We start from the raw sequence: 11,721 nt of genomic DNA on the forward strand, positions 1-11,721 counted from the left end.
AAAATTGAACAATCCTCTTCATTCACTTTCTCTTCACTCCTCACTTAACTTCCCAAACAAGAGAAAAAGAGAAAACTGATTCCTTCATCTTCTCTCCATTTCTCTCAATCCAAGCGTGTAAGAGATTAAAGGTGAATGCTTTTGAACCATGGTTTTAAGTCTGAGACTGAGGTGACCCGTCTGATACAACATCTCGATATTGTCCACCAATGAGACCGATAGACAAGGCAAACGCATCGGACGAGATTTAAAACCATAATTCATTTTTCTCATTGTTGGATGAGAGGAGACGTCAAAATGAGTTTGAAAACCATGTTTTGAATTAAGTCTTCTATTATAGACTAATGAAAAATTAACCCTTCATCGCGAACCTCTAGCAGCATAGCCAAAACCCTTTGATTTTTCGCCCAAAAAATATGTGATCTTCAGGACTTTATAACCTCCATGTTAAATTACTCTTAAATTATTCAATCTCACCCAGAATTTCAGCCTTCTAATGTTCCAAAAAAGTGTACTTTAGAGAGTTATCAATGAGAAGGTGATCAACTCCCGTACCACACAAATAAGAAAATGATTCTAATAGTATACCACACAAATGAGAACAACGAATCACCAACCGAATTCGAAAATCTCACAAATCTTTGCTTGCCCATGAGGATCCGATGAAAAAAAAATCCAGTATCAGACATTTGGATCTGCCAAGACCATTTCTGGGCACAGCTGTGTAACTTGTGATGCAGCACAGTCCATGGCTTTCTTGATACAAATGGCACGACTGACTCACAATGTTTCAACATGTCAGAATTGGGGAGAAATCAAATTTCATAGAACCACAAATCAAAATTCCCGAAATTAGAATCAACCTCAGTTCATAATAGAAAACTTCAAATGTAGACCAAATAATGTGCAAAAGCTTAAACATTTAATCCCTAATTGACAAGGAGAACAAGTCCTATATAAAGATCAGCATCCAATACTCAGTCAAAAAGAGAGAGTCCCATGTCCTGCAACAAATTGAATGAGAATGAGATGAATAACATAAAAATACAAGCCGGAGAAAAAAAAAATCAAATTGTGAGTTTACAATCATGGTTTTAAAACTTGGTTTCACATCTCGTCTCATCCATGCTTGGTACCAAGTTGACTTGGACGATACGTCTCATCTCATTTTGACATTGAGAGAATGGTTTTTAACCATTTAAAAAATCTGAAAAATCTGATGATGAAGATGAAGTTTTTCACCCCATTTGGACACAAACCCTTTGTTCTCTGGTCCACTATATTGAGAAAAGAAGCACAACTCTATTTGTGGGTGAAAATGATAGAGTTTCAATCATGAAAACTGGTAAAACCCATTGGTCTCGGTTATCTCAGAGATTTTCTATATCTTGTCCGAGACGTCTTGTTCGTCTCTCGAGATTCTGCAAACTAAAAAATGATCGTCCGTCTCGTCCATGCCCGATACTGAGTTAACTCAGGCGATACGTCTCAGTCTTGGACAAGTTTTGAAACCATGTTTCCAATAGAGACTTTTTTTTTTATAGGTATGGGGTTAGTGATTAGCAAATGAAGTTGGGTGCAATAGAGACGCACTTTCTTTATTAACTTAGTAAGATTTGAAATCTTACTATGGGTCGTTGAGATCAAATGTGTTACCAAATTGGCACTCTTGACTTCATGGAAAAACTTAAATCCCAAAAACCAATTTAAAAAAAAAAAAACCTTTTTTGGGGCTTGATCCAAGGTTTTAAAAATGGACAACTACTAAACTCCCATCGAACTCCCAAATTTAAAACTAAAGTTAATGGTGAAAAATAACCTTTTTTAAGTTCATAGAATTTTGTCCTCTACATCCATGTGGTATCAGGTCATGTTTTTGGATGCCATAAGGTAAGCTCAACAACCCTTAGTAAGATTTCAAATCTTTTTAAGTTAGTAAGGCTGGACTTACTCTTTGCAATACTATTGTTGGAGAGCCAGTCATCCACATAGTGGTTATTGGATCACAAATAATGGTTTTAATGATTCCAGATAACAAACTTACATCATCAGACTCCTCTTTCTCTTCCACCTTCTCCTCTTTCTTTGGCTCGGCAGCAGCGGGTGCTGAGGCACCACCACCACCACTGGATGCAACCGCTGCAACGGGTGCACCTCCACCAGAAGGAACTGAAGCCAACTTCTCCCTTCCAGATGCAATAAGTTCTGTTATATCTTTTCCCTTAACTTGGGATAGGAGTAGTTCAATCCTATTGTCATCGGCATCAGCTCCAACTGTTATAATCAAAAGAATATTTTCCATTTTAATATTAGTTACATGGATTGTTTCCTTTTCTGAAAAAAAAAAAAGCAGGGGTTCATAAGAATTAAAGCAAAATTAGTTGGAACCAATCTAGAACCAAGACATTTGGTTTCCAATAAGCGGATTCATCTCACACTTTTGAAAACCAAACTAGTTTTCAAATATTCCCTATAAAATAAATAAAACAATTTAAAATAGTGTGATGGTGAGTCACAATGACCACCAGTTTGGGTGGTGTACCGTGCAATGCACCATAACACTAGATACTAAAACCCTAAAAAGAGACTAATAATGGTTTTAAATCTCATCCAACCGATATCATTCAACAACAAGACAGAAGGATCTACATTGCATCTCAGACTTCACACCATCGTGTGAGATAAATGAGATCACTCGGACGACATTTTGAAAATCTCGACCGAGGCAGTAAAACTTGCCAAGTCAACTGAGATTTTGTATATTTTGATGAAAATAATTAATTTTTTTTTAATTTAAATATTTATTATATAGATAAAACAAAATTTTATGACTAAACATTCTCTAAATCTATCTTATTTTATAAAAATCTTAATAATTATTTTCATATAAATAAATCATTATAAACCAAGTTAAATGGTTTAAATCCCTGTTTGAATCCCAAAGAGCATAAGAATCTATACTTAAGTGAAGTTTATCCTCCTAAGAATCAATGAAAAACGAAAACACATGGTAAATCCGAAACACTAACCTACAAAAAATTGAGAAATTAGAAGAACAGTAAAATCCAATAAACAAAACCCTAAAACAACACCCATGATTGCATTTATTAATTATTGATCCATTTACGATTCAACCCATATTTAGGAAACATGAAACTAATTCATATAAATTATGAAAATATTATGAGAGAAATCAAAATAAATCGAAAATAAAGAGAGAAATAGAACCTGATCCGAGGATTTCCTTCAAGTGATCCGATGAAGGGTTGGTGTTCCCCCCCAACACAGCAAGCAAATACGCAGCAATAAACTTCATTTTTCTGCTAAATAAATAAATAACTATGAGCGAAACGTATTAGTGTCAAACACACACACACAGAGTACTTGAAGCTTGAGATCTGCAGAGACGGAGATTGTGAAGCTTACGAACAGAGGAGTGGCTGCTCTTACTTCCTTCCTAGGGTTTTCAGAAGAATGGGAACGTTTCACCCTCTAATTTATGTTTTCAAACCCGGAACTTGGGACCCACCCAGAACGATTTGAGTCAGACCCATCCAAGTCATCTCGTCTCGAACGAGTTAAAACTCTTTTTTTTTTTTTTTAATAAGAATTTGCATTTAACCTCTAAATTAAAAGGGGTAAAAGAGAAAATATAATAAAATTATAAGGGCATTATTGAAAAGAGTCGTGATTCAAATAGTGTCCCGTTCAAATAACAACATATGATGTTTATGTAGTATGTTTTGGTTGGAAATTAAATTTATCAATCAGTGTAATTAGAAAATGGTTTGTTAGGAGCCAATGTATTTTGGACTCCAACCAAAATGTGTCGCAAAAGGGGATATAAGGGTATTATTAGAAGGAGTTGTGTTGAAGTGGCGTTAAGTTGGAACCTCATACCACACTTCTTGACGTGAAAGTAGATAGAGACCATAGATGCTTTTTCAGTCATATCTCTATGAAAAGTATCTATGATTCCCATGCACTTTCACGTCAAGAAATATGATATGAAGGTCCAACCTGAAGTCACTTCAGCATTATTCTATTAGAAAAGTGTAGGAGAGGAAAGAAAATAAAGTTTGAAGGATATTATTGATAAGTGATAGAAAGGAAAAGGTAATAAAGTTGAGAGTCTAACTAACCTTACTAACTCAATAAAATATTTACTCTTACCAAGGTGTTGTTTGTTAAATTAAAAAAAATAAGTGTCGAATAGCATTAAGCGCTGAAACTTATAAGCGCTAAATTTAAGTGCTGAAAAAGTTGTTTGTTTAAATACTGAATCATGTTTGTTACACATTGCTGAAACTGGTAAATTGTCTTTGTTACCCTTACAATCATATTATACGTTGTTTGCATGTTTCAAATGCTTATTTATTATCAAACACAATAAAATATATTATTTCTTATAAAATTAAAATACAATTTATTTTTAAATAATAAATAATACTCAAATTTTCAATTTATAAATAATAATTTCTATTTAGAAAAACCCACAAATTTCAAATTAAAAATAATAATGTCATACAAGTCACCAAATTTTGAAATCAACTTTAAAATAACTTAATTTTGGATGAATAATTTTCGATGGAAATGAAGGATGTGTAATTATAAAAGCACCCTATGAATTAATGAGGGCAACCCACATTATAGCCATTTTTTTGTTTTGTTTTATATGGGTTAAAGTTTTTGGAATAAGCAAATTTTTAGTGAGGATGATCTATATGATCTAGAGATCATCTTTAAAAAAAATCAGTCTATTTTGAAACTTCTAACTGGTCAAAAATAGTTTTCAAAAAAAAAAAGGGGACAATTTACGGTTCTTGAACTTGTTTTGATAGGGTTAGAAGTTTCAAGATGTGCTGATTTTTTGTAAGGATGATCCCCTCATTGTAGAGATCATCCTCACTAAAAATCAACTCATTCCAAAACTTTTAACTCATATAAGACAAAATAATTTAGCTATGGTGTGGGTTTATTAATTTGTGGGGTGTTTATATACTTATCCATGGGATATAAGAGGTAATATCCTTTTAAGAATAAGGGCATACTTATCCATGCTCAAAAAAACAAAGGGCATACTTGTCCGTGTTGAAAAAAACGAAGTGTTTACCGCTTCAACACTTTTTTTCAGCATTAAAATAGTGCTGAATTTTTTTCACTTATTTTCAGCGATAAACGCTGAAAATATAAAGTAAACAAACGCGCTATTTTGACAAAAGTGCTGAATTTAATTTTTTTCAGCAATAAGTGCTGAAAAATAGCGCAAACAAACACCGCCTAAGAGTCATTGAGCTCAACTTATGGCATATAAAAACATGATCCAATGCCATAGGGTTGTCGAGGACAAAATTTTATAGACTTTGAAAAATAAATTAAAAAAATTATTATTTTTCACCACTGAATTATAATTTTAAGTTTGGGAGATTCAAGGAAGTACAGTAGCAATCCATTTTCAAAACCTTGGACTAAGCCCCAAAAAATTAATTTTTGATATAAAAAAAAATTGATCAAAGTTTTTCCATGAAATATAGAGTGATGTGGTGTTGGATTGCCAATGTGGTAATCCATTTGAGCTCAAGGTTCCTTAGTAAGAATTAAAATCTTACAAAGTTAGTAAGGAAAGTGTTTTCTAAAGTTGAAAGGTTTTTCTCGTAAGGGGGGAGGGGAGAGAGAAAATAGAATAAAGTTGAAGGGGACGTTTGGTTCTAATTATAGAATCTAATTTTCGTTCATAATCGAATTTTAGAATCTACAACACTATCTGATTTGGATTATTGAAGTATTTTTTAATAATTGAAACACAAAAACATCCAAAATTAGAAACAACCTTGACTACAATTCTCAAGTTTATCTCATTTTAACAAATTGTTGTGTTTTTGCAATAAACATAAGACGTGTAATAAAATCTTGGTTGTGAGTTCAAGTCTTACAAATAACTATTTAAACCTATTAAAAGAGAGAGGAAAAAAAAAAAAAAAAAAGGATTCTTCCATGTATAGTGGTACATGCCCTCTTTCATTTTAAAATTTAATACATCCCCCCTACAATTTTGTGAACATTGATTTTTTGATAAATATACTTTTATTAAGAGAAGAAAAGCTACAAAGAAAACAAAGATGGTCGAGATGACCAGTCAATACTAACTATTACACAACGTATCCCATCTAAAAATAAAATTCTCAAAGAACACACCTTTAAAAGTAGGCCACAATTTGCTCTAAAAGAACAATACACCTAAAATATTAAGAATGAGATCCTGATTAGATGTTTCCATGCCTTCGAAGATCCTCGTGTTTCTCTCTAACTACAACCCCCCAAGTAATAGCAAAAAGAATGCTCCAAAGAATTTGTGAATATTTGAAATCCCTTATTTGTGAAATATGAACCGATCATATTTAACCCTTGACCTCAGTCTTTTATTATGAACTAAAGGAAAATGACATTGTTGCCCTCACCATATCAACACTACCATTGCCAATGTGCCATCATCTTCTTCTTAATGATGAACAACACAATTAATATAATCCATTCATTAAGATATATGAGACCACTTCAATCTGTTGTAGTATGTGTTATTGAATCTATTTTCATCGAATTTATTTACAGAATACAAGATCATTTTTTATTTTATTAGTATAAGTTGGAGAGGTCTAAAAAGACTCAATGTGCCTTGTTGAGGCCATTAGTTTGGTTTGGATAAATTGAATGGGAATTATTAAAATATCAAATGATATTATCAACTAAACATGCAACCTATGTTATTATTTGAAAAAGCTACTACCAATGATCCATTCTATTAGAGACTCGCCAAAAGTTGACATATTTGTATTAAAACTCGAAAAAATGAAAACGGGTGGGAGAGATCGTCTTCAAATCATTTATTTGTTTTCATTTTTTTCGAGTTTTTCCAACTAAAATACATTAAAATATCCTTTTTTTTTTTTAAACATTATATCTTCAAAATCCTTAAAAATGGTTTCTTCTTCCTTTCAAATCTTTTTCATCAAAATGAAGTCTCCAAAACTCGATCAGAACGTCAAAAATCTAATTTTTTTAGATGAAAATAGTGAATTTGAATGGTTAGGGCAATTTCGACATTTCAATTGTGAGAAAGGTCTAGGATGAGGTGCAGGGACTAATTAGAAATGGGCTATTTACCTAACCCCCAAAAGCCAGGGATTAAATAGAAAGAAAATTTTCTTCCAGGGACCATTAAGTAATTTCCCTTTTTTTAATAATATATATAAATTGAGAGAAGAATCTAATAAAATCCTTCAAGTTGTCCTGATTTGATTTTCTGAACTCTGAAGAGGGAAATTTCAACCTTCTTGCAAATGAAGCTTCGATCTAAGATCGTGGAATCGGTTCTCTAATAGTCAGAAATTTTGGAGATTTTGGCTCCATTAGCACCATTCTGGTACGGAATTCATACAATTTAGGGTAATTTTATTCTGATTTATCTCTATTTGTTTGAATTTTCTGAAAAAGATTTAATTTTTATATAAAATTTGGGATTTTGAGGAACACCTATAGGCTTAGATTTTGTAGATTGGATGGGTTACCTAATCAGATTAACCGAGTAGACGATCTATGGAGTGTTTTGTTGGAAGAGGAACAAATGCATCATATTTCACAACTATTAATTGTGATCAAATTTGTTTACAGGTCTATAACAATGGATGATCTTCCGATAAGAGATTTGGGACTCAATCAGGAGAAATTTGAAGAGGTTAAAGATGGAGCACCATTGTTCTATTATGATATTTGATTTCATACATTTTAGGATAATTGTCATGTGATTTATCTCTATTTGTTTGAATTTTCTGAAAAAGATTTGATTTTTATATCAAATTAGGGGTTTTCTAGAACACATCTAGGGCTAGATTTTGTAGATTGGATGGGTTACCTAATCAGATTAAGCGAGTAGACAATCTGCAGAGTTTTTATTGGAAGCATGGTTTTTAAACTCGTCCGAGACCGAGACGTATCGCCCGAGTTAACTCGGTATCAGAGCTGAACGAGACCAACTCACAAAGTCATTTTTTGACCGAGATTTGTGAGTCACAGTGCAATTTATTGATTTGTCTCACAAGACGTCTCAAACGTATCGGAAAACTCGTCCGAGACGACTCGGTATCGGAGCTGAACGAGACGAGACGGAATACCGAGTTTAAAAACCATGATTGGAAGAGAAACAAATGCATTTGTGCATCATATTTCAACAATTATTCATTGTGGTCAAATTTGTTAACAGGTCTCTATAAGTATGGATGATCTTCCGAGAACAGATTTGGGACTAAATCAGGAGAAATTTGAAGAAATTAAAGATGGAGCACCATTGTTCCATTGTGATCTTTTCGATTCAGAAGTAGTTCACAAGATTGCACAAGTCTTTCTACCTGGATTAGCTACCGCTTGTGTTGACAACACAACTGGTGATCTCTTCAAAGCCCCCGCTTCAGTAGTCGTTGATGTGAGAAAGGAAATGGTAGACTATCTTACCCAAAGAAGCGAAACATTTATCGTCGAGTCTGTGATCCAAGAAGATGATCCGGATGGAGAAACTTCTGACCATCCAACGGATATTATCTCGGATTTTGTCGACGATTTCGCAAGTACAAAGAGGAATTTTTTTAGTCGGGTTTCGGGATGGTTATTGAGTGAAAGTAGGGACGATAAGATAGATGACTTTGTACAAGAGATGGAAATTAGTGGGTTTTGGTTAATGGATCGAAGGGAAGCCGTTGCACAAAATTTACTGAAAAACATTGACTTTAAGAACATATTCCACTGTGAAATGAAATTTGACAGCGCTGAAGAGCTTGTTGAGCATGGAAACCAATGCAATTTTAGGTCTATAAATTGTATGAACGAGGGTTGTAATGCTAGCTTTTGTGTAGTGCACCTGGAAAAGCACGACTCGGTTTGCCCTTTCAAGGTCCTTCCATGTGAGCAGAATTGCTCAGAGAGTATCATGAGGCATGAGATGGATAGGCATTGTATAACTGTTTGCCCCATGAAGCTTGTGAACTGCCCTTTCTACCCAGTGGGTTGTCAATCCACGATTCCTCAATGTATGATCAAGCAACACGGTTTAGAGTTTCTCAGTTCTCATGTGCTACACATTCTTCAAGTAATTCACAAAGGGGAGTCTGTGGAGGATCTGAAGCATCGGGTGGGGCAACTAGAAAAGGTGGGTCTTTCTTGTTCAACTTTCTCTTTTTATTTTCTTTCTTTATGGGTAAAGAAAATTTATTAAGAAAACTAAAAAGAAATGGCCACAAGGTTGATAAATCTACTTCTCTACTTGCATACAAAAAGGAAAAACAACTACTACTCATCATCGACTTTATCCCATCTAAACAGAAGATCTTCAAAGAAGACTATTATGAATTTGGAGATACCTGCTCAATACGATTAAGAAAAAAATAGCAAAGAAAATAAAGAACAAACTAAATAACACCAAGATTTACATGGTTCGGCAATGATGCCTACGTCCACGGATAGATCCTATCTTCTTCATTAAGAAATCAAAGAAAAACAATACAAGAAATAACCTCTCAAGGTTTAATCCCAAACCCAAGCCCTAGAACCCTTGTACACTCCTCTTCCTATCTCACTCATCACCTAGAAGAAGAAAACCCTAATCTAATTAAAAACCTCCTAATATTGCTATTTATGGTGTGCAAAACAGGAACATATCCTAACCATTAGATTAAACCCTAATCCAACAGCTGAGATAAAAGACACAATAAATAACACTCCCTTAAATTCTTTGAAAACCTTGCACCAAAATATATGACCAACAATGTTGATTAGAACTTCTTGTTGAAAATGTTTCTTCCCTTCAAATAGTCTATTGTTTTTTCCCTTTCAGATCCCCCAACAAACAACAAAGAGGTAATCGTCTACATGATCCTTTATTTTTGACAAAAGTCAAATTATGTTGTTGACTTGTGCCCTTGACATGAAATGACACATGCCCCTCTAGTAAATGAAGTATGTTGTTAGTGCTCGAACATGGTATGTCAATTGACAGAATGGTTAGCTATGTGCTCTCTAATAGATGACTCGTATTCATGGCGGTCTTCCTTCTCTTGCAAGCTTTTAAGAGGAAAGCAGATCATTCTCATGGTCTCCTGACCTTCACCTCTAATCAACCCCCACGATAGATATATTTTCAACCATCATGCCCTGTGACATGAGATAATGTTGAGTGGAGGGAAAGGTCACCAATTGGAATATCCTTGGCACCTAGCTGACATGCTCCTGGCACCTAATGGTAAGTTTGACATCATGGCATGATGTCCGCATGTCAGTCCATCTTGTAGCACTGCAGCTCTATTTTTGAAATGGTATGGAAGCAGGAGTGGGGTCAAAGGTGGATCCAAGTGTGTCAAAACACTACTAAAAATCTATTAAGATGGTGTATGAGCATCTATTTGCTCTTTTAAGTTGATTTTCTGTACAATCATCACTTGGGTGAGCATAAACATCCAATTTTGACCCTTCTCTGTATTTTTCACTATATCTTATTGACATGAAGTGATAGGTTGGATGGTTAAGCTCATCTTTCCTCCCATTTTTACTAATAAAATTGATATCTATCAAAGAAAAAAATAACCAAGAAAAGAACTTCTGTGACAGTCATCATCTCTCAGTGAGTTATCCAAAGCTTGGGACGTGAGATCTTTATCCTTGGCAGTCAAGGAGCTAGATGCAAAGTTGGGGCCAGTAGAGCCTTACATCCCCGATAAAGACAGTGAGGAGAGCTCGAATACTTCAAACAAGCCCAAGCATGTACAAGAGGAATCCGAGACCCAAGTTCAGACATCTCAAGAACTCAGTGGCAACGGGTCAGAGTCATGATACAGAGATCCTTCACCTCTCCTAAGACTGAATTCTCGACAATATTCCATCTATGGTTGTTTTAATCAGTTTTGGATCATTGGTCTTTGTAGCTCTGCACTTATGGTTTCCTGTTCTTGTAAGTTGCATTTATAGGCTTTTTTATTTTGCCTAAATTTAAGTGAATTATATGGCTCGTCAACATCAGAAAGCCGCAATTTTGTTCTTCTACATCTAATAAATTTATTGATTTTTTGGGAAATTATCGTGGAATTTGAGTTCTTATGCTAAACAATCACTCAAAGTGTTGTCGATTGGTGTTTATATGTTCCAGTGCTGCTATGAAATAGTGATTTATTTTAAATGTGGTTTGTATGCTTTAAATTGAAACAGGAACAACCTTCTAATTTTGAAACAATGATTTTGCTTATGTCATTACAGTACAACAATCGTAAACCGAGGAACCCTTCTCATTAGATTATGAAAACCCATAAGCCATTTAATGTGGTAGTTCAAGCTACCATCTCAAGCCTCACATCTCACAATCCACCCTACTTAAACAGAAACAATACCTCATGCCTGGCCAAGCATTAAATGGAGTACTTTATGACGATCATCTCTGTTTGATGAGTGCTCAAAAATTTCAAAAACTAAATAGGAAATTTCCCTATTTCTTGTTCTTAGAAAAGCAATTTAACATGCATCTTAAGAGCAATAAAATAGTTATTGAAATTGTTTATAAAGTCTGTATGGTTTTAGGGAAAAAAGAAATCTCAAGATTTAATCGGATTTAAAGGCATGTACGATCGAAGGCATAGCGATTTTAATAGTTAAGAGCAAAACATGGAATTTTTTTTCAAGAACAAGAAT

The 11,721-nt window shown here is 34.2% G+C and overlaps 2 protein-coding genes across 6 annotated transcripts; one reads left to right on the forward strand and one right to left on the reverse strand.

Annotated features, from left to right (window-relative positions):
• Nucleotides 1-820: 820 nt before the first annotated feature.
• Nucleotides 821-3,496, reverse strand: LOC147384918 (large ribosomal subunit protein P2-like). Of its 4 annotated transcripts, none has more exons than XM_086425708.1 (4): nucleotides 3,427-3,496; nucleotides 3,229-3,323; nucleotides 2,045-2,274; nucleotides 821-1,004 (listed from the first exon to the last, which is right to left on the reverse strand). In XM_086425708.1, exons 2-4 carry the CDS (start codon nucleotides 3,314-3,316, stop codon nucleotides 978-980), a joined length of 345 nt encoding a protein of 114 aa, XP_086281834.1. In that variant the 5' UTR covers nucleotides 3,317-3,323; nucleotides 3,427-3,496; the 3' UTR covers nucleotides 821-977. The 4 variants fall into 4 exon arrangements, with proteins under 4 accessions (XP_086281834.1, XP_086281835.1, XP_086281836.1 ...); XM_086425709.1 differs by having other exon boundaries at nucleotides 3,229-3,320; nucleotides 3,427-3,492; XM_086425710.1 differs by having other exon boundaries at nucleotides 3,229-3,320; nucleotides 3,385-3,480.
• Nucleotides 3,497-7,281: 3,785 nt separating this feature from the next.
• LOC147384919 (TRAF-like superfamily protein) lies at nucleotides 7,282-11,113 on the forward strand. 2 transcript variants are annotated; one of them, XM_086426605.1, is made up of 4 exons: nucleotides 7,282-7,420; nucleotides 7,669-7,732; nucleotides 8,258-9,196; nucleotides 10,651-11,113. In XM_086426605.1, exons 2-4 carry the CDS (start codon nucleotides 7,679-7,681, stop codon nucleotides 10,870-10,872), a joined length of 1,215 nt encoding a protein of 404 aa, XP_086282731.1. In that variant the 5' UTR covers nucleotides 7,282-7,420; nucleotides 7,669-7,678; the 3' UTR covers nucleotides 10,873-11,113. The 2 variants fall into 2 exon arrangements, with proteins under 2 accessions (XP_086282731.1, XP_086282732.1); XM_086426606.1 differs by lacking the exon at nucleotides 7,669-7,732 and having other exon boundaries at nucleotides 7,287-7,420.
• The last annotated feature ends 608 nt before the right edge of the window (nucleotides 11,114-11,721 follow it).

Source organism: Akebia trifoliata, chromosome 15, assembly GCF_017979445.1.
Source record: "Akebia trifoliata isolate Shusen 1 chromosome 15, ASM1797944v1, whole genome shotgun sequence".
Classification (NCBI taxonomy): Eukaryota; Viridiplantae; Streptophyta; class Magnoliopsida; order Ranunculales; family Lardizabalaceae; genus Akebia; species Akebia trifoliata.